Raw genomic sequence first — 20,811 nt, 5'->3', positions numbered from 1 at the left:
CCCCACCCAGGAGACGCACAGTGATCATTCTGCCCCAGTAACCCCACCCGGGAGACGCACAGTGATCATTCTGCACCAGCGGCCCCACCCGGGAGACGCACAGTGATCATTCTGCACCAGCGGCCCCCACCCGGGAGACGCACAGTGATCATTCTGCAGCAGTGGCCCCACCTGGGAGACACACAGTGATCATCAAAAACAACCCAGCAGACCAAGCCAAGCTCTTTAAAAACAGACCCGACAAAAGCACAAGTTACTTTTTTATTACTGTTATGATTTTTTCATAAGAAAATAAGTCGGTACAAAGACATGACTGATTTTAAAAAGTCCATGGTTGTGTGTGTGTGTCCATCAAACAACGTCTCTGTCACTGTTTCAAACCCAGAGTCCCCTTCACACATTCCGAGAACAGCATCTCTGGCTCGGTCACTGGCTCCGCCTTCTGGCTGATCACTGCAGCCAATCAGGGATACGATCGTGGGTGTGGCCACACCAGCTCTGCAGCTGTTGGAGGATTCTCTCACAGGAGGGGGCGGTGCCTGGGGGAGTAGGCGGAGCCTCCAGTGATCTCCTCACCCTAGTGCCCACCAGAGAGGGGGTGAAAGAGCTCTTCTTGGGGCTGCAGAAAAAAGGCAGGGAGACAACCCTCTCGTCCACCTTCAGCACAGGTGTGTCCATGCCGCTATAACCGCTATAAGGGGGACAGGTCCGTTTGTAAAAAAAAAAACAGATCTCCCTGAGGGCGCTGGCTGATCCTCACCGAAATCAGCTGGGAAACACTGGAGGCGTGGGTTTAAACTGTTAAAAAAAACCACCCCACGGGCAGCTTCAAAACCAAGTGAAATCAGATGATCAGGAAGAAAGAGAACGGCTGAAAACCATTAAAAAAAACTCACTGGAGGAAAAAAAAAAACAGAGGGTTTATCCTGACCAAAAGAGGCTAAAAGTCTGGTAATGAATCTGGCACTGGGAAATATGAGAGCTCCTTTTGCTGACCGAGTACAACCCAGTACAGACGGTACAAAACGTACAGAAGAGATTACTCGGACACCAGCATGCGGCTGGGACAAGGGTCCATGATCTGGGGTCACTATCCTTCAGTTTGTCTGTCAGTCACTGTAACTGCTTGCTGGGCCACAACCCCCCCCCCCACCCCCAAAAGCTCCAGCCCCCACATGGCTCCAGCAGCCAATCAGTGTCAGAGGGGGGCGTGGCTCTAGTCCTGGCGTCCAGCAAATGGCGAGTGTCTCTGTGGCGAGATGCCCCTCCCCCACAGCAGGTGTGCCTCTGAGAGAGAGGGGCGGAGCCTGCACGCGCCACACAAGTGGGCAGGGGAACAGGCGTCGCCGGGGGCGTCACAACTGTAGGCGGAGCAAACGGCGAGTTCCCTGCTCCCCTCAGTCACTGTCGGAGCCCACCGCGGACGAGCCCTTCCTCTTGCGCTTGGGAGCCTTGGGTTTGGAGTCCTCCTCCTCCTGGGAGAGAGAGGGAGGGACATTCACCTCACTGCGGAGCGTGCTTACCAGTCCGAGACGGACAGAGAAAGACAGACTCTTACATACAAAAAGCACAGCAAGAGCAAAAATGACAGATTGACAGAATAATAACTCCTTGGACTACGTAGTGAAGAGACCAGCAGTCAGGACACCAGGGTCAACACCCCACTCTTACTGACAGTGTCCTGGGGTCTGTAGTGACCAGTAGTCAGGACACCAGGGTCAACACCCCACTCTTACTGACAGTGTCCTGGGATCTGTAGTGACCAGCAGTCAGGACACCAGGGTCAACACCCCACTCTTACTGACAGTGTCCTGGGGTCTGTAGTGACCAGCAGTCAGGACACCAGGGTCAACACCCCACTCTTACTGACAGTGTCCTGGGGTCTGTAGTGACCAGCAGTCAGGACACCAGGGTCAACACCCCACTCTTACTGACAGTGTCCTGGGGTCTGTAGTGACCAGCAGTCAGGACACCAGGGTCAACACCCCACTCTTACTGAGTGTCCTGGGACCAGGTGTTAAAATTGAAGTCCTATCTCATCTGCAGGACAGCACAGTGTCCCTTGTTCTGGTCCAGAGGGAAGAGTGCCCCCTACTGGCCCACCAATACCTCCTCCTGGCAGCAACCTGTTTGTGCGACAGACAGATGCAGGGACAGACGTGGACGAAGCTGGACTGCCTTACTGAGGCACTGCTGGAGCCGCTCTCCTCCTCGTTGCTGGCTGGGGGGGCCGCGCCCTTGCGGCTCCGCGGAGACGAGACCGCCGCCTTGCGCCGCGACTTCAGGGGCTTGGAGGAGGAGTCCTCATACTCCTCGGCCAGTGAGAACAGATCGCTGAACCTGGGGCGGGAGGCGGGGGGGGGGGGGGTCAGTGTGTTCCAAACATTCCCTGATCTCGCCAATCCCAGCCATCCCAGCACGACACTGGCCCCTCCCACTGCAACATCACCCCACCAGTCCCAACAATCGAGCTGGAGAACCCAGCTCCCGGGAGAATGTGGGCTCTCACCTCATCTTGTGCGCCTCGTCACAGCTGGCCTGCACATGCTGGAGGGCCTGCAGGATGGGCGTTTGGCTGAAGACTGGGGACAGAGAGAGCAGGGCGTTAGGGCAGACAGAGAACAGAGTCAGGGGCCTGTGTGTCACTGCCTCAGGGTCATCCAGTCTCCAGCTGTGGTACAGCATCAGTCTCCAGCTGTGTGTCAGGGGGCAGTGTGTCCAGCTGAGTGTCAGGGGGCAGTGTGTCCAGTGTCCAGCTGTGCGTCGGGGGGCAGTGTGTCCAGTGTCCAGCTGTGCGCCAGTTTGGCCACACCACAGAGCTGCAGTGCAGCGAGAGGAGACTCACAGTTGTGCTTGGTGTTGCTAAGGCTCAGGCGCAAGTTGTCCAGATGCTCCAGGATCTGCTCCAGGGTCAGCTGGGCCAGTTTACTGCTGGAGCTGCGCAGACTGAGGCGAAGGGAGGGGGAGACACAGGGAGGAAGAACCAGACGAGGAAAGGAAAGAGCAAGAAGAGTTTCAGCGGCACCCTGGCCCAGTCCGCGCTGTCTGGTATACCCTACCATTCCCACGAGCAGGCCTGGGGCCGGGTCACTTTCTCACACCTCTGCCCTTACCGTGCACATTTTACTTTCGTTGCAGTCTGAAATGCGCTCATCACTGCTGATTCTTTCTAACCCCAAAATAAAAAAATAGCATCGCAGTTCCCCTTGAAGTACTGGAGCTTAGAAGACAGCTGGACTGTAAGCCTACTTGCTGATGTGAATTACTAAGACAGGCCTGGACGCCAGGTGCTCAAGGCCTGTACTCCTGTGGGGTTTTCGAGAGAATGCTTACATTCGTCTGCGTGTGAGAGCACGTGTGTATGTGTGTGTGAGCAGTGTGTCTGTGTGTGTGTGTGTGAGAGCATGTGCGAGTGTGTGTCTGTGTGTGTGTGTGTGAGAGCACGTGCGAGTGTGTGTGAGAGCACGTGCGAGTGTGTGTGAGAGCACGTGCGAGTGTCTGTGTGTGTGTGAGAGCACGTGCGAGTGTGTGTGTGAGAGTACGTGTGAGTGTGTGAGCAGTGTCTGCGTGTGAGAGCACGTGCGAGTGTGTGTCTGTGTGTGTGAGAGCACGTGCGAGTGTGTGTCTGTGTGTGTGAGAGTACGTGTGAGTGTGTGAGCAGTGTCTGCGTGTGAGAGCACATGCGAGTGTGTGTCTGTGTGTGTGAGAGCACGTGCGAGTGTGTGTCTGTGTGTGTGAGAGCACGTGCGAGTGTGTGACTGTGTGTGTGAGAGAGCACGTGCGAGTGTGCGTCTGCGTGTGTGAGAGAGCACGTGCGAGTGTGCGTCTGCGTGTGAGAGCACGTGCGAGTGTGCGTCTGCGTGTGAGAGCACGTGCGAGTGTGCGTCTGCGTGTGAGAGCACGTGCGAGTGTGTGACTGTGTGTGTGAGAGAGCACGTGCGAGTGTGTGACTGCGTGTGTGAGAGAGCACGTGTGAGTGTGCGTCTGCGTGTGAGAGCACGTGTGAGTGTGCGTCTGCGTGTGAGAGCACGTGTGAGTGTGCGTCTGCGTGTGAGAGCACGTGTGAGTGTGCGTCTGCGTGTGAGAGCACGTGTGAGTGTGTGACTGTGTGTGTGAGAGAGCACGTGCGAGTGTGCGTCTGCGTGTGAGAGCACGTGTGAGTGTGCGTCTGCGTGTGAGAGCACGTGTGAGTGTGCGTCTGCGTGTGAGAGCACGTGTGAGTGTGTGTCTGCGTGTGAGAGCACGTGTGAGTGTGTGACTGTGTGTGTGAGAGAGCACGTGCGAGTGTGCGTCTGCGTGTGAGAGCACGTGTGAGTGTGTGACTGCGTGTGAGAGCACGTGTGAGTGTGTGTCTGCGTGTGAGAGCACGTGTGAGTGTGTGACTGTGTGTGTGAGAGAGCACGTGCGAGTGTGCGTCTGCGTGTGAGAGCACGTGTGAGTGTGTGAGCGCGTGAGCTCCACCTCTGGCGTTTGCGCGGCAGGCTGTTGTTCTTGATCAGCAGGGCCTTGATGTGCTCGGCCAGCAGGTCGTCATGCTTGGCTGCCCAGTGCCGCAGGATGCTGGTGGTGAACTGGTCCTCGGGGTGACACGGCCGGCTCAGCACCATCTTCACCATCTCCTCACTGGGCCTGAGGAGGACAGGTCAGCACACTCACTCAGGACAGGTGTCCGACACTCACAGCGGTCAGCACACTCGCTCAGGACAGGTCTCTCTCACAGCGGTCAGCACACTCGCTCAGGACAGGTCTCTCTCACAGCGGTCAGCACACTCGCTCAGGACAGGTGTCCGACACTCACAGCGGTCAGCACACTCGCTCAGGACAGGTCTCTCTCACAGCGGTCAGCACACTCGCTCAGGACAGGTGTCCGACACTCACAGAGGTCAGCACACTCGCTCGGGACAGGTCTCTCTCACAGCGGTCAGCACACTCGCTCGGGACAGGCGTCTCTCACAGCGGTCAGCACACTCGCTCGGGACAGGTGTCCGACACTCACAGAGGTCAGCACACTCGCTCAGGACAGGCGTCCGACACTCACAGCGGTCAGCACACTCGCTCGGGACAGGTCTCTCTCACAGCGGTCAGCACACTCGCTCGGGACAGGCGTCTCTCACAGCGGTCAGCACACTCGCTCGGGACAGGTCTCTCTCACAGCGGTCAGCACACTCGCTCAGGACAGGTGTCCGACACTCACAGCGGTCAGCACACTCGCTCAGGACAGGTCTCTCTCACAGCGGTCAGCACACTCGCTCAGGACAGGTGTCCGACACTCACAGCGGTCAGCACACTCGCTCAGGACAGGTCTCTCTCACAGCGGTCAGCACACTCGCTCGGGACAGGTCTCTCTCACAGCGGTCAGCACACTTGCTCAGGACAGGTGTCCGACACTCACAGAGGTCAGCACACTCGCTCGGGACAGGTCTCTCTCACAGCGGTCAGCACACTCGCTCAGGACAGGTGTCCGACACTCACAGAGGTCAGCACACTCGCTCAGGACAGGTCTCTCTCACAGCGGTCAGCCCACTCGCTCAGGACAGGTCTCTCTCACAGCGGTCAGCACACTCGCTCAGGACAGGCGTCTCTCACAGCGGTCAGCACACTCGCTCAGGACAGGTGTCCGACACTCACAGAGGTCAGCACACTCGCTCAGGACAGGTCTCTCTCACAGCGGTCAGCCCACTCGCTCAGGACAGGTCTCTCTCACAGCGGTCAGCACACTCGCCCAGGACAGGTGGACAGACGGACAGAGCGATGGCTGGTCACTCACTTCTCTCGGCGCAGCTGCAGCAGCAGGCAGGACAGAGCTTCAGGGTGCTCTGCAAGAGCAGGGACAGCAGACATCAGCAGGTGTAGACTGAGACAGCACAGTGTGGGGTACAATGCTGTATGTGGGGCACAATACAGTGTAGTGGGGTACAGGACAGTGGAATGAGACACTGTACTCTGTGTAGTGGGGTACAGGACAGTGGAATGGGGGTACTGTACTCTGAGTAGTGGGGTACAGGACAGTGGAATGAGACGCTGTACTCTGTGTAGTGGGGTACAGGACAGTGGAATGGGGGTACTGTACTCTGAGTAGTGGGGTACAGGACAGTGGAATGAGACGCTGTACTCTGTGTAGTGGGGTACAGGACAGTGGAATGGGGTACAGTGCACAGAGCTGTTACCCTTGTACTTGAGGTGCTGCAGGATGGGGATGATGGTCTCCAGGGGGATGCTGTGAGCCAGGAAGAGCTGCCAGGTGCTGTACTGCTCAAAGGTCTCCCACTCCAGGGACTGGACTGCAAAACACACACACAGCTCCTCAGCACACAGACACTGGAGTGTACAACACACACACACAGCTCCTCAGCACACAGAGACTGGAGTGTACAACACACACACAGCTCCTCAGCACACAGAGACTGGAGTGTACAACACACACACACAGCTCCTCAGCACACAGAGACTGGAGTGTACAACACACACACACAGCTCCTCAGCACACAGAGACTGGAGTGTACAACACACACACACAGCTTCTCAGCACACACAGACTGGAGTGAACAACACACACACACACCCAGGTGCAGGACTGCTCTCTGTGACACACCCCCACCCAGGTGCTCAGTCCCTCTCACGCGGGCGGCGACAGACTCACTGAGGATGTTGAGCACAGAGTCCTTCCGAAACATCACCAGGTTGCCCATCATCACGTGGCACATGAGCTCCTGCAGCTGGGAGAGGAGGCAGGGAAGGAGAGTTACAGGCTGCTTGAGGGAGACCCGTGGGAGGGAAGCACCCTCGCACCCGGGTGCGACCGCGGCAGAGCCGGACACTCACCTGCGTGGAGTCGATGACGGCCACGATCATGTTCAGGAGCTCAGAGCTGCGCAGAGTTTCATCCGGGAACTGTGGGAGACAGAGAGGCACACACTGGCAGGACTCACGAGGACTGAACTGACAGACACAGACAGACAGGGGGCAGACTTGCTGCAGACAGACAGGCAGGGGGCAGGCAGGGGGCAGGCAGGGGGCAGACTCGCTGCAGACAGACAGACAGACAGACAGACAGACAGGGGGCAGCCTCGCTGCAGACAGACAGACAGACAGACAGACAGACAGACAGACAGACAGACAGACAGACAGACAGACAGACAGACAGACAGACAGACAGACAGACAGACAGACAGACCTCGCTGTAGATGGAGGGGGTGAGGTAACACAGCAGTCGAATGTCGTCCTCCTGGCAGGCCTTCATGTCCATCATCAGGCAGGTGTGCAGGTCTCCCAGCGCAGTGGCCTGAGCGAAGGACTCGTACAGACTCATCCGCCCGACCGCGGCCTTGCTGCGGGGAGAGAGGACCCATACCGCCTCAGAACCCGGCTCAGACCCGGACCGGACGGGGAGGGAGGGCTGTGGGCAGGGGGTGGACGTGAGCGGAGCTGACTGCGCTGACCTGGCTTTGAGGTAGTACAGCAGGTGGTAGCCGATCTTGGGCTGTTTCTGGTACAGCTCGGCCAGCATGTCCAGCAGCACGGAGAAGCCGCTGTTGTCCTCCTGCATCTGACACAGGTTCCTGAGGGCCACAGCAGTGCAGACATGGGGGGTTACAGCATAACCTGGGACCCTGCCAGCCCAACAATTAACTCATTAACACAGGGCTCACCTGAAAATGAGACAGACAGGCTTGCACACCGACTCCTCCAGAGACCTGCAGACCGCCAGAGAGACAGACAGGTTATAGTCAGAGAGAGACCAAGGGGCAGCGCGACAGAGAGAGCAAGACAACAAGAGGGACAGAGAGAGAGAGAGAGAGAGAGAGAGAGAGAGAGAGAGACAGACAGACAGACAGACAGACAGACAGACAGACAGACAGCAGGCCAGAGAGAGAGAGAGAGACAGACAGCAGGCCAGAGAGAGAGAGAGAGACAGACAGCAGGCCAGAGAGAGAGAGAGAGACAGACAGACAGACAGACAGACAGACAGACAGACAGACAGACAGACAGACAGACAGACAGCAGGCCAGAGAGAGAGACAGGAAGGCAGCAGGCCAGAGAGAGAGAGAGGAAGGCAGCAGGCCAGAGAGAGAGAGAGGAAGGCAGCAGCCCAGACAGACAGACAGACAGACAGACAGACAGACAGACAGACAGACAGACAGACAGACAGGCTGCAGGTCAGAGAGAGACAGACAGGCTGCAGGTCAGAGAGAGACAGACAGGCAGGCAGGAAGGCTGCAGGTCAGTGAGAGACAGACAGGCAGGCAGGAAGGCTGCAGGTCAGTGAGAGAGACAGATGAGCACAGACAGACTCACTCCTCAGTGATCTCCTCTGGCAGGACGTCTCCCCTGAAGTGCCCCTTAAACAGCTCAGCCAGGCAGGAGGCCAGAGCGGACATCTGCTCCGAGTCAAAATCCTCCTGGGACAGCGAGAGGGCGGGAGAGAGAACGACAGTCGATCTTGCAGTGAAAGATCTCGACCAGCATCGCGACTATGAACCTGCCTGCCCAGCACCCTCTCATGGGACGACCCACAGCAGATCCGCCAACGCATGCAGACCGCCGGACCGGAGCGCCCAAGAGCCACTCACCTCCAGAATCAGGTCCACAATCTCCTGCATCACCTCACACTGCGCCTCCGTGTCACTGGCGGGAGAAGGGAAGAGAGATCATTGAACCGCGCGGATAGAAGGCAGCGCCACAGGCCGAGCGGCTCCGCCTCTGTGGTGCTGGAAGAGAGAGGGAAAGAGTGATCCCGGGAGACAGACAGAAGAGGAGAGGGGGGCCGTGCATTATGTGATCTCCTGTCCCAGCCTGAGGAACAGACAGTGAGCCTGTCTCCCAATAATAATAATACAGTGTGTGATCTCCTGTCCCAGCCTGAGGAACAGTGAGCCTGTCTCCCAATAATAATAATACAGTGTGTGATCTCCTGTCCCAGCCTGAGGAACAGTGAGCCTGTCTCTCAATAATAATAATACAGTGTGTGATCTCCTGTCCCAGCCTGAGGAACAGACAGTGAGCCTGTCTCCCAATAATAATAATACAGTGTGTGATCTCCTGTCCCAGCCTGAGGAACAGACAGTGAGCCTGTCTCTCAATAATAATAATACAGTGTGTGATCTCCTGTCCCAGCCTGAGGAACAGACAGTGAGCCTGTCTCTCAATAATAATAATACAGTGTGTGATCTCCTGTCCCAGCCTGAGGAACAGTGAGCCTGTCTCCCAATAATAATAATACAGTGTGTGATCTCCTGTCCCAGCCTGAGGAACAGTGAGCCTGTCTCTCAATAATAATAATACAGTGTGTGATCTCCTGTCCCAGCCTGAGGAACAGACAGTGAGCCTGTCTCTCAATAATAATAATACAGTGTGTGATCTCCTGTCCCAGCCTGAGGAACAGACACTGAGCCTGTCTCTCAATAATAATAATACAGTGTGTGATCTCCTGTCCCAGCCAGAGGAAGTAATTCACTGGTCATGCCAATAAAGCTGTTTGAATTGAGATGAGTGGAAACAGTTCAAGGAGAGAGGGAGGGCCAGGTAGGTGGAGTTAGGAGCCCCTTCTTTTACCTTCCTTTCTGTAGCTGCAGGACCTTCTCCTTCAATGTCTCGTCCAATTGGTCCACATAGGGCGTGATGTCAGCAGGCTCCTCAATGACAGCCTCTTTGATTGGGTGGAACCGGAACTCGCGCTTTTTTCCTGGAGAAGCAAAGTCAAAGCCAGACTGCTCTTACTGTGGGTGAGGGTTTTCAATGTAAGTATTCAGCTTTGGATTGACTGTGAAGCAATGCTTAAAAAGTCATTAATGAATTTGAAGAGACAAAGGGGGGTGAACTCAGACATCAACAGCTGCTGCAGTGTCTGGTACAGAAGGGCCTCAGAGCTCAGAAGTCACACTCGCAGGACAGACTAACACACTCAGTGGGGACACAGGAGTCTCCCTGTGTAACAGCCCTGTGCTTTTACCACTGGACCAGCTGTCCTCCTGGTGTAACAGCGCTGTGCTTTAACCACTGGACCAGCTGTCCTCCTGGTGTAACAGCCCTGGGCCTTGACCACTGGACCAGCTGTCCTCCTGGTTTAACAGCCCTGGACCTTAACCACTGGATTAGAATTCAGTTTCTATTTAATGTACTTTCAAAGCAATTGTGCTCTGAATTCAGTGCAAATGCAATGTGAATCCAATGCGAATGCAATGTGAATCCAGAGGGAACCGGTGTGAATTCAGAGCGAAGGAGCCCGCCTTGCTTTCCCTACCCTTGTTGTTGAGCTCCTCCTCGTCATCGCTGAAGGCGGCCTCCGTGTTGTCATAGCAACCATCCTCTTTGTCTGACACGTGGTTTTCCATCTCCAGGGAAACGGACTCGTCCATCTTCACTGCTTAACGAGGAGAACGAGAGGATGGAGAGATCGTTAAAGAGCTCAACACTGAAGACGACATCAGAAAAGGTCTTCCTACTTGGGAGATCGAGGCACCTGATTAAGTTATAAAGAGTTCTTCATTACTTAACCGAGCTGCTAATTGTGCTAATCATCTCATTTTACAGCTAAAGAGGCCCATCACCTTGTACAATAAACTTCCCAGGTGTAAACTACTAACGCACGTTTACTGTGTTTTTAATGTCTAAAAGCTAACTCGGCAATTAGCAGTTTAGGTAGCTAACAGAGCTGAGCAGCAGGGATACCCCTAGTTGGGGGAGACACACACCCTGCAGGAGAAGAGCCTCACCTTCCACAGGGGGGGAGGGCGAGCTGCAGAATTCGGGGAAGCGGTCCCTCAGCATGGCCCTCAGCTCCCGGTCCAGTTTGGGGTTGTCGAACAGGGGCGCCAGGTGACTGCAAGAGAGAGTTGAGGTGAGGCAGACACACAGACTGTGAAAACACTCCGGGAGAGGTGCCACACGGACATGGCGCAGCAGTCTCATCGGCCGATCTGCTGCAGAGATCCTGAGCTCAAGCTTTCTACCTGCAGCTTCTGGCAGCCAGCAGAAAACCTGGAGTGGATCAGACTGCTGTGCACTGGGAGTCTGAGTGACAGCACTGTAAAACCTGGAGTGGATCAGACTGCTGTGCACTGGGAGTCTGACTGACAGCACTGTAAAACCTGGAGCGGATCAGACTGCTGTGCACTGGGAGTCTGACTGCACTGTAAAACCTAGAGTGGATCAGACTGCTGTGCACTGGTAGAGAGGGGTGTGCTCACTTACGCCAGGACTCTCTTCTCCATGATGAAGGTGAGCGAGTTGAAGACGCCCTGGCGGACGTGTACCTCGAGGGGGGGGTAGAAGTTGGGGATGATCTGATGGAGAGAAAGAGGGAGACTCGTTACAATCATAATCAACACCCCCACAGGCCACTGTGTGATAATCTGTTACAGGAGTAGAAAATACAACTTTGCACATGTCTAGAACCAGATCAGCTCCAAACCTACTCTGGAAGGCCTGGCTTGGCCCGGTTGTGATAATAAAGGATCATGCTCTTATTGGACCGGGTGACATGACATTGTGACCTGGCCCAGACTGGACCGGCGATGTCTGGACTGTACGGTTACAGTGTGACCCAGACTGGACCGGCGATGTCTGGACTGTAGGGCTACAGTGTGACCCGGCCCAGACTGGACCGGCGATCTCTGGAGTGTAGGGTTACAGTGTGACCCAGACTGGACCGGTGATCTCTGGGCTGTAGGGTTACAGTGTGACCCAGACTGGACCGGTGATCTCTGGACTGTAGGGTTACAGTGTGACCCAGACTGGACCGGTGATCTCTGGACTGTAGGGTTACAGTGTGACCCAGACTGGACCAGCGATCTCTGGACTGTAGGGTTACAGTGTGACCCAGACTGGACCGGTGATCTCTGGGCTGTAGGGTTACAGTGTGACCCGGCCCAGACTGGACCGGTGATCTCTGGGCTGTAGGGTTACAATGTGACCTGGCCCAGACTGGACCAGCGATCTCTGGGCTGTAGGGTTACAGTGTGACCCAGACTGGACCAGTGATCTCTGGGCTGTAGGGTTACAGTGTGACCCAGACTGGACCAGTGATCTCTGGACTGTAGGGTTACAGTGTGACCCAAACTGGACCGGTGATCTCTGGGCTGTAGGGTTACAGTGTGACCCAGACTGGACCTGCGATCTCTCACCCGGCACATGAAGTCCAGCAGTGTGGCAGTGATGGCGGGGTGTGGCTTCATGGAATGATGCATCACCAGAATAGCAGGCTCTGAGGACACAGAGAGACATGGTCGGTCACACCCTGGCGCGCTCTTCCAACCCCTCTCGCCGACACACGCACTGCTGCACCCGTACAATAACACTATAACAACACCCTCTTCCTCCTCACACTCTCCCCCCTGCACACTTCCTGTTGCCCCTCTCCCCCCACCGTATTCCCGCCCCCCTGGCCCTCCAGCTCTCCTCCCTCCCTCACCGATGTTCATGATGCTGTCTTTCTCCGGGTTGAAGAACAGCCAGTCGTAGAACAGCGCCAGCTTGGCGTTGGACGCGGCCACGTTCGACTGGAACAGAAACACACAGGAGTTACTCCAGACCGCGGAGCAGCGGGATTTAACTGCAGTGTCCAGACCTCAGAGGCTCAGGAAGGGGACAGTACGAGGACAGGCCGCAGCGATCTGGACAGACCTCAGAGGCTCAGGAAGGGGACAGTACGAGGACAGGCCGCAGCGATCTGGACAGAGCTCAGAGGCTCAGGAAGGGGACAGTACGAGGACAGGCCGCAGCGATCTGGACTGACCTCGGAGGCTCAGGAAGGGGACAGTAAGAGGACAGGCTGCTGCGATCTGGACTGACCTCAGAGGCTCAGGAAGGGGACAGTAAGAGGACAGGCCGCAGCGATCTGGACAGACCTCAGAGGCTCAGACAGTAAGAGGACAGGCTGCAGCGATCTGGACAGACCTTGGAGGCTCAGGAAGGGGACAGTAAGAGGACAGGCTGCTGCGATCTGGACAGAGCTCAGAGGCTCAGGAAGGGGACAGTAAGAGGACAGGCCGCAGCGATCTGGACAGACCTCAGAGGCTCAGACAGTAAGAGGACAGGCTGCAGCGATCTGGACAGACCTCAGAGGCTCAGGAAGGGAGTACGGAGGAAAACCTAGCTGCTGCTATAAGTGACTCCGGAGGACCAGTAAGGAGCACTATTCCCTCTGGACCAGAATTTGCTCTCCTGGGCCCCAGCATGCTGTAGGAGGGGCCGTCCTTCAGGGGGCACCTGAAATCGAGGTCATTATCCTGAAAGAGCAGGGGTGCCAACCCTGCGGTCCATGTTCAATTCGGGCTCCAGCAGCGGAGCTCCACTGAGCAAAGCTCTGAATGTAAATATGATCGACTATTCCTGAGAAAACAGCAGGCACAGCGGTCATCAGGTATATCCTCCTCCATGGGCCTTTTCACATCTTAAAGCAGTACAACATGGAACCATAATGTATTTAACTGGGTTATTTGCCACTGATCGACACAAAACGCTCTTTGCTGTCAAAGCGAGAACAATATTCTACAGATCCTGCTACATCTCAGGCCAACGCGAACGGGCTCAGTGTGGAGGAAGGTACCTCCTACCTGGGAACAGGTACTGCCCAGCCCAGGCCTCCCTTACCGTGCAGGTGGTGAGCAGCCAGCCGATGATGGCCCAGCGGGGCAGGATGTCGGAGCTCAGGACCTCGTTGGAGGGGTGCACCACGCCACAGATGTACCGGATCAGGTCACAGCGCAGGGACTGGCTGTCCGCCGTCGACAGGTACTGGCGCTGGAACCAGTCCTGGTAGCGTTTCTGCTGCCCGAAGCGGACCTGAGAGGGAGAGAACAGGGCTATTAACACACAGCGACTGACTCTACAGCACTACAGGCTGGGCTAGAGAGAGAGATAGAGAGTGGGGCTCTTAACACACACAGCGACTGACTCTACAGCACTACAGGCTGGGCTAGAGAGAGACAGAGGGAGAGAAGGAGAAAGAGGGACAGAGGAACAGAGATGATGGATCGTTCAGTACACCCCAATGAACACAAACTGCTCAGTGCCAGGGTGCGAGTGTGTGTGGGAGTCAGTACCCGAGAGGTCATGAACAGCAGTTTGGTCTCCATGTCCGGAGTGAGGCGGCACGCCAGGAACTTCCGCGACGTGCGAGAGGTCAGGAGCTGCAGCACACCTGGGCAGGGAGAGAGAGAGAGGGAGGGAAGGTTGATGACCACAGCTGACAGAGAGGCCTGTGGACTGGGAGCTCAGGGGACAGACAGAGAGGCCTGTGGACTGGGGGCTCAGGGGACAGACAGACAGACAGACAGACAGACAGACAGACAGACAGACAGACAGACAGACAGACAGACAGACAGACAGACAGACAGACAGACAGACAGACAGACAGACAGACAGACAGACAGACAGACAGACAGACAGACAGACAGACAGACAGACAGACAGACAGACAGACAGACAGACAGACAGACAGACAGACAGACAGACAGACAGACAGACAGACAGACAGACAGACAGACAGACAGACAGACAGACAGACAGACAGACAGACAGACAGACAGACAGACAGACAGACAGACAGACAGACAGACAGACAGACAGACAGACAGACAGACAGACAGACAGACAGACAGACAGACAGACAGACAGACAGACAGACAGACAGACAGACAGACAGACAGACAGACAGACAGACAGACAGACAGACAGACAGACAGACAGACAGACAGACAGACAGACAGACAGACAGACAGACAGACAGACAGACAGACAGACAGACAGACAGACAGACAGACAGACAGACAGACAGACAGACAGACAGACAGACAGACAGACAGACAGACAGACAGACAGACAGACAGACAGACAGACAGACAGACAGACAGACAGACAGACAGACAGACAGACAGACAGACAGACAGACAGACAGACAGACAGACAGACAGACAGACAGACAGACAGACAGACAGACAGACAGACAGACAGACAGACAGACAGACAGACAGACAGACAGACAGACCTGTGAACTGGGGGCTCAGGCCCTGGGGGTTGTGCAGCAGGTCTCTCCACAGCAGCTCCATCTCCGGGATGCGAGCCACGTTCTGCAGCAGGCGGACCAGGTCTCTCCCGATGATGAAGCAGTCCATGAACTGGGCCAGAGACAGTGCAAGAACAGCCTACACTCAGAGCCCGGTTCTGTTCCCCAGCCCACAGAACCTGACGCCCTCTCTCTCCATGCACCTGCCTCCCCCTTCCTCCTCTCCCTCCCCTCCTTTTCTCTCCCTCCTCTTCCTCCTCTCCCTCTCCTCCCTCCTTCTCTCTCCCTCCCCTCCTCACCTTTTCTCTCAGCAGCCCGATGCAGAAGTCCACCTCTCTCTGCCGCAGTGCCAGCAGTGGCGGGCTGCCATGGTGATCCACGATCAGGCGCAGGTAGGTGTAGACGGACATGGCAATCAGCATGCTGCTCTTCATCACCCACTCCCTGAGTGTGGACACGGTGCACATTACACCCTGCACCCCAGTCCTCTCCAATGCACGCACCCTTCCTCTCCCCGCCGTCCCCAGTGTAGAAACACCCCCCCCCCCACCCCACTGTCCCCAAGTGTACCTCTGTTCCACCAGTATGTCCAGGACATTCTCAGCCAGCCAGATGTTCTTGTTGGAGATGTCCCCTCCTGAAAAGACAGACAGGGTGAATACAGATCTGCGGTCCTGTGTGATCCGCCGCCTGGAGAGACGGGGACCCCCCCTCCAGACTGACCTGCGATCTGCTTCATGAGCGTCATGCAGACGCCGTCAGCGCCCATCACCCCGCTCTTCACCAGCTCTCGAACCAGCCACACCAGCTGCAGGGAGAGAGAAGACGGCTTCAATCGCTCAGAGAGCAGCTCAGAGTCCGACAGGCGACAGAGGAAGAGAGGAACTGGAATGCTACAGAACCCTAAACAGACAATACGCACTAGCCGAAAATCTGACCAGGGTAAGAAACAGCAAGGAGAAACAGACCCTGACGAAGTACAGGCTCAGTGACCACAGCCTGGCCATAGAAACTGGGCGACACAGGCAGACCTGGCTGCCCAGAGAGGACAGGCTGTGCTCCCACTGCCAGCAGGGAGAAATAGACACAGGGGTGCACTTCCTACTGCACTGTGACAGATACTCTGGGATTAGGGAAACATTCTTCCCTAAATTCAGAAATCTAATCCCAGAGTTCCCACACCTGCCAGAATCACAACGGGTCCCAATCCTACTGGGAGAGGGAGGAGGGAACTCAGTTGGACTGGCAGCCCAGTATGCGATCTCATGTCACAGCCTGAGTAACAGTGAGCCTGTCTCCCAGTAATGCTCCATATGTTTATAGGATGTGTCTGTATTTATACTGTACATGTCTGTAGATGTTGTGTTAATTGTATATGCTCTGGCAACAGTGAAATTCATTGCTCATGCCAATAAAGCTTCTTGAATTAATTTAAACTGAAACAGACAGGTGACAGACAGAGAGAGCGACAGGTGTACCTGAGTGCGACAGATGTCCTGCAGTTTGAGGAATTTCTCCATCAGGATCTGGTTGATCTTCATCAGAACGATGTTCATCCCGTCTCTGTTGACCAGCGTCAGGTCTCTGTAACACTGTGGGGGGAGGGACAGAGAGGCAGTGACTCACACAGCCGCACCTGCACGGATACACACACAGGACTGGGAGAGGACAGAGACGGTGACCCCACCAGGGCGGCGCCATACCCTCTGAGCCTGCGTTGGCTCTGTGAGCAGTAGAGTGAACAGGCCCAGACACACCTCCTCATGCTGCTGGGACCCCTTGCACACCTGAGAGAGAGAGACAGCTCAGAGTCTCGCATCCGCACAGGTTATAACACCGTACATACTCTGATGAAGCGCAGCACAGTGGAATAGTGCAATATAATACCAGATAGGTCACTACACTACAGATTAGTTCAGTAGTTTAGCTCAGCATAGTACAGTCCAGTACAGTTCAGGACAGCTTAAAGATGGTGTTGTATAGTCCAGTACAGTATAGTTCTGCACAGTGTAGTATAAGTACAGTTGTGAGAAAAAGTTTGTGAACCCTTTGGAATTATCTGGATTTCTGCACGTATGGCTCCTTAAATGAGATCTGATCTTCATTTAAGTCATAAAAATAAATAAGGACAGTCTTATTTAACAAACAACACACACAACATTTTACATTACCATATCTTTATTGAACAAATGGTTTAGACAATCAAGGTCATTGATGGGAAAAGTATGTGAACCTCTAGGATAGTGACATCTTGAAAAGAGGGTAACTGGAGTCAGGCGTGGGTTCGACCTGCCCTGCCGTATAAAAAGATCACACACTTCTGGTTACCTGCTCTTCACAACAGTATTCTGTTGAAGTGCAATATGACCTGATCAAAACAGATTTCAGCGGACCTCAGAAGAAAAGCTGTTGAAGCTCATGAGACTGGAAAGGGTTACAAAAGGTTTTCTGAAGTCTTGGCCTCCATCAGTGCACAGTCAGACAGAGAGCTTACGAGTGGAAGAAAGTCAGCACCGCCGCTACTCTCACCAGGAGTGGGCGTCCTACAAAGATCAGAGCAAGGGCACGCCGTACACTCCTCAAACAGGTGACAAACAACCCTAGGATGACAGCTAAGAATCTGCAGGCATCTCTTGCACTTGATAATGTCAGATCACATTTTAGGAGCCATTCATGCAGAAATCCAGATAATTCCTAAGGGTTCACAAACTTTTTCTCACAACTGTAATACAAGCAGGGAGCTGTGTCAGCAAGCAAAGGCTGCAAAGGAACAGGTAAAGGTTTATTCCAGGCTGAAAAGAGAAGAAAAAGAAACAACATTTCGGTTGTGTGACAGCTGAAGAAGGCCTAAATGTTGCGTTTCTCTTCTTCTCTTTTCAGCATGAAATAAACCTTCACAGTGTAGTATAGCCCAACACAGATTAGTACACTTCAGCACACTTCAGTACAGCACACTGCACTACTCTTCAGCACACTTCAGCACAGTGCAGCAGGCTACAGTAAAGTGCAGAACACTTCTGCACAGTGCAGCAGGCTACAGTAAAGTGCAGCACACTTCTGCACAGTGCAGCAGGCTACAGTAAAGTGCAGCACACTTCTGCACAGTGCAGCAGGCTACAGTAAAGTGCAGCAGGCTACAGTAAAGTGCAGCACACTTCAGCACAGTGCAGAAGGCTACAGTGAAGTGCAGAAGGCTACAGTGAAGTGCAGAACACTTCTACACAGTGCAGCAGGCTACAGTAAAGTGCAGAACACTTCAGCACAGTGCAGAAGGCTACAGTGAAGTGCAGAACACTTCTACACAGTGCAGCAGGCTACAGTAAAGTGCAGCACACTTCAGCACAGTCCAGCAGGCTACAGTAAAGTGCAGCACACTTCAGCACAGTCCAGCAGGCTACAGTAAAGTGCAGCAGGCTACAGTAAAGTGCAGCACACTTCAGCACAGTGCAGCAGGCTACAGTAAAGTGCAGCACACTTCAGCACAGTGCAGCAGGCTACAGTCAAGTGCAGCACACTTCAGCACAGTGCAGCAGGCTACAGTCAAGTGCAGCACACTTCAGCACAGTGCAGTAGACTACAGGTTGGCCCAGCTCGACAGAGACTCACGTGAGCAGTAAGCGCGTCGTTGGCCTCTCGCTCCGACAGCCCGCTGATCATGGACGTCACAATCCCGACACACCTGTCCAACCGCTGGTGCACAGACACACCGGAGAGATCGGACACAGGCGTAAACACACAATCAAAACAACAGTCATTAGGTTACAGATGTCAACATCATTATCGCTGTACATCAATATTTTACTAAAAAAATCCATTAATTTTCAAACCTAATCTAATTCAGGGTCATGGGGAAGCCGGAGTCTATCCCAGCAAACAACGGGGCACAAGGCAGGGTACACCCTGGGCAGGACACCCGTTCATCATAGGGCAGACAGACACGCACACCAGGGCCAATCTCCCCAGGAACCAATTAGCCAACCAGCACGTCTCTGGACTGTGGGAGGAAACTGGAGCACCCAGAGGAAGCCCACGCAAACACAGGGAGAACATACAAACTCCATACAGATGGCAGCCCAGGAACTGAACCCAGAGCCCCAGTTCCAAAGTGCCACATGCACTAGAAAGAGAGTGCTACAAAAATAAGCAAGGGGGAACCAGCTAATGCATTACTGTAGACTGGATAGAGTACATCCCAATCCACTGCTGATAACCCAGTCCAGGATTTACAGTCTGCCAGAATCCCAGGATTCTGCAGTCTGTTCCACTCCAGGCTTGGGATCTAGAGGGGTGCAGACTCCCGAGTACTGCGACTTTGACAACCCTGCAAAACCCGGAGTGGATCAGCCAGCTGTGCACTAGGTATCCTACAGACACCCCTGTAAAAACCGGAGCGGATCAGAGCGGGGGTCAGGTTTATTTCTGTGTCCGATTCACCGAGCTGTCACACGAAGGTCTATCCGGACGGAACGAGCGCTAGGGCCTTCATCACAAAGAGAAACCGGGCGCACTGCCTTCTGACCGCCCGCATAACCCGGAGCAGCTGCAACCAGCTCCCCCGCAAGAAAGCTCAGCACGGCGGGGCGGATGTACACGAGCACCCCGCATGTGTGAAGAGGGTCTGTTTCGATCCCCGAATAAAGACTACAGCGCTATAGCTGCTGCTGTCTTACAGATCTTCAAGTCGACCTCGCTGAGCGCGCTTTCGGGGTGCATTTCACAGAGGTGGTGGTGTGGGGGGGGGGTCGTCTCACCTCTTCCAGCTCGTCTTTCGCGTCCAGACTGGTGGACACCAGCAGGCGACCCTGAGGTCTCCCTTTCGCGGCAGGCGGCTCCATCTTCGCCCGCCTCGCAGCCTGCCTGGCCCCAGCGAAGGTGGAGGGCGGCTTTCGCTTCTGTGTTTCTTTACTTCCAGCTGGGTGTATTTTCCCCGGTCCCGTGTGTGTACCTGCGTACGACTCGCTCTCGCTACACCGGGCTCGGTGTTTATAAACAGGATACGGACAGCGGCCACCGCACCTGAACTGCCAGACTTCCGGAAGGCATGCTGACCTACAGGAAGCAGTCGCTTTGCCCACAGCGAGGGGGGTGGGGTTTGAGGGCCGTGCTGCATCAGCTCTAGCCAATCGCAGATGACATTGAGGTGATTGACAGCAAAATTACCCATAGGAAGGTGAGAGGTGCCGGGACGAAATAAAGACAGATAGGAGGGTTATCCAATCGGAGACGGAATTTTGTAATGACTGACAGTATGTAATCCAGTAAGAATTGGGCAGCAAGTCGCCAACACCCAGGGCTGAGTGATTGTTAAAATTGTTTTAAGTGTGGTGTCCTGAATCTCACGGTCAACACAGAACGGTCTTTTATTTTTAAATCTGCGTTATGCGTACTTACGGAGCTGTTTTTTTTTTTAAAAGCAATAACGCAGCACACATAAAGGAGGTCTCAGAACATTTTGTAGGAGAACAATGTTAGAATGATCTCTAAATCTGAGTGCACTGGAGATCAGGGGGAGAAAGAGAGAGAAGGTCCCAGGTTTAAATGCAGTTCCACGCCGCTGGCACTCCTCACGTCCTCTGGGGGGGTCTCGAGGAGCTCTCTGGGCTGAGTGTCGATGTCCTCTGCAGCCCGACCACAGAAGGAAGCTTCCTGCTCTCTGTGGCCTCTCGCTACAGGAGTCACTGGCTCAGTCCAGAAACGGCACCCTGGTCAGCTGGGCCGCACACTGCACCTGTACAACCACCTGCAGTCTGACGCGCAGCAGATCTTCAGTCTACTGGGACTGTTTCCTGCCGCAGAAGGCTACCCCT

At 54.8% G+C, this 20,811-nt stretch overlaps 1 protein-coding gene across 3 annotated transcripts; it reads right to left on the bottom strand.

The window, feature by feature from the left end:
- Positions 1–248: 248 nt before the first annotated feature.
- On the bottom strand, positions 249–20,055 carry ints3 (integrator complex subunit 3). Of its 3 annotated transcripts, none has more exons than XM_088905690.1 (30): positions 19,756–20,055; positions 18,611–18,694; positions 16,692–16,791; positions 16,483–16,596; positions 15,728–15,812; positions 15,575–15,641; positions 15,304–15,448; positions 14,987–15,116; positions 14,043–14,140; positions 13,591–13,782; positions 12,410–12,497; positions 12,123–12,202; positions 11,191–11,282; positions 10,713–10,819; positions 10,241–10,363; positions 9,553–9,682; positions 8,571–8,625; positions 8,296–8,399; positions 7,650–7,694; positions 7,440–7,559; positions 7,175–7,328; positions 6,823–6,891; positions 6,641–6,716; positions 6,168–6,281; positions 5,768–5,816; positions 4,462–4,629; positions 2,846–2,946; positions 2,510–2,582; positions 2,184–2,340; positions 249–1,475 (listed from the first exon to the last, which is right to left on the bottom strand). In XM_088905690.1, the coding sequence occupies exons 3-30, from the start codon at positions 16,767–16,769 to the stop codon at positions 1,398–1,400; spliced, it is 2,892 nt and encodes a 963-aa protein (XP_088761816.1). In that variant the 5' UTR covers positions 16,770–16,791; positions 18,611–18,694; positions 19,756–20,055; the 3' UTR covers positions 249–1,397. The 3 variants fall into 3 exon arrangements, with proteins under 3 accessions (XP_088761816.1, XP_088761814.1, XP_088761815.1); XM_088905688.1 differs by having other exon boundaries at positions 16,708–16,791; positions 19,756–20,049; XM_088905689.1 differs by having other exon boundaries at positions 10,241–10,360; positions 16,708–16,791; positions 19,756–20,049.
- Between the last annotated feature and the right edge of the window lie 756 nt (positions 20,056–20,811).

The sequence above is a fragment of the Atractosteus spatula genome, chromosome 25 (assembly GCF_055471065.1).
Source record: "Atractosteus spatula isolate fAtrSpa1 chromosome 25, fAtrSpa1.hap1, whole genome shotgun sequence".
NCBI classification, from domain to species: domain Eukaryota; kingdom Metazoa; phylum Chordata; class Actinopteri; order Semionotiformes; family Lepisosteidae; genus Atractosteus; species Atractosteus spatula.
Note: the sequence above shows the minus strand (reverse complement) of the source record. Positions and strands in the feature narration are given on the sequence as shown.

What these genes read in the sequence shown, in the direction of transcription:
- ints3 (XM_088905688.1), bottom strand. Translation starts at nt 19,839, where the DNA reads ATGGAGCCGCCTGCCGCGAAAGGGAGACCTCAGGGTCGCCTGCTGGTG. An exon ending in AGCCAACGCAGGCTCAGAGG is followed by an intron (nt 16,597 to 16,707) that starts GTATGGCGCCGC and finishes CTCCCCCCACAG; the next exon opens with TGTTACAGAGACCTGACGCT. An exon ending in TGCTGTTCATGACCTCTCGG is followed by an intron (nt 13,783 to 14,042) that starts GTACTGACTCCC and finishes TCTCCCTCTCAG; the next exon opens with GTCCGCTTCGGGCAGCAGAA.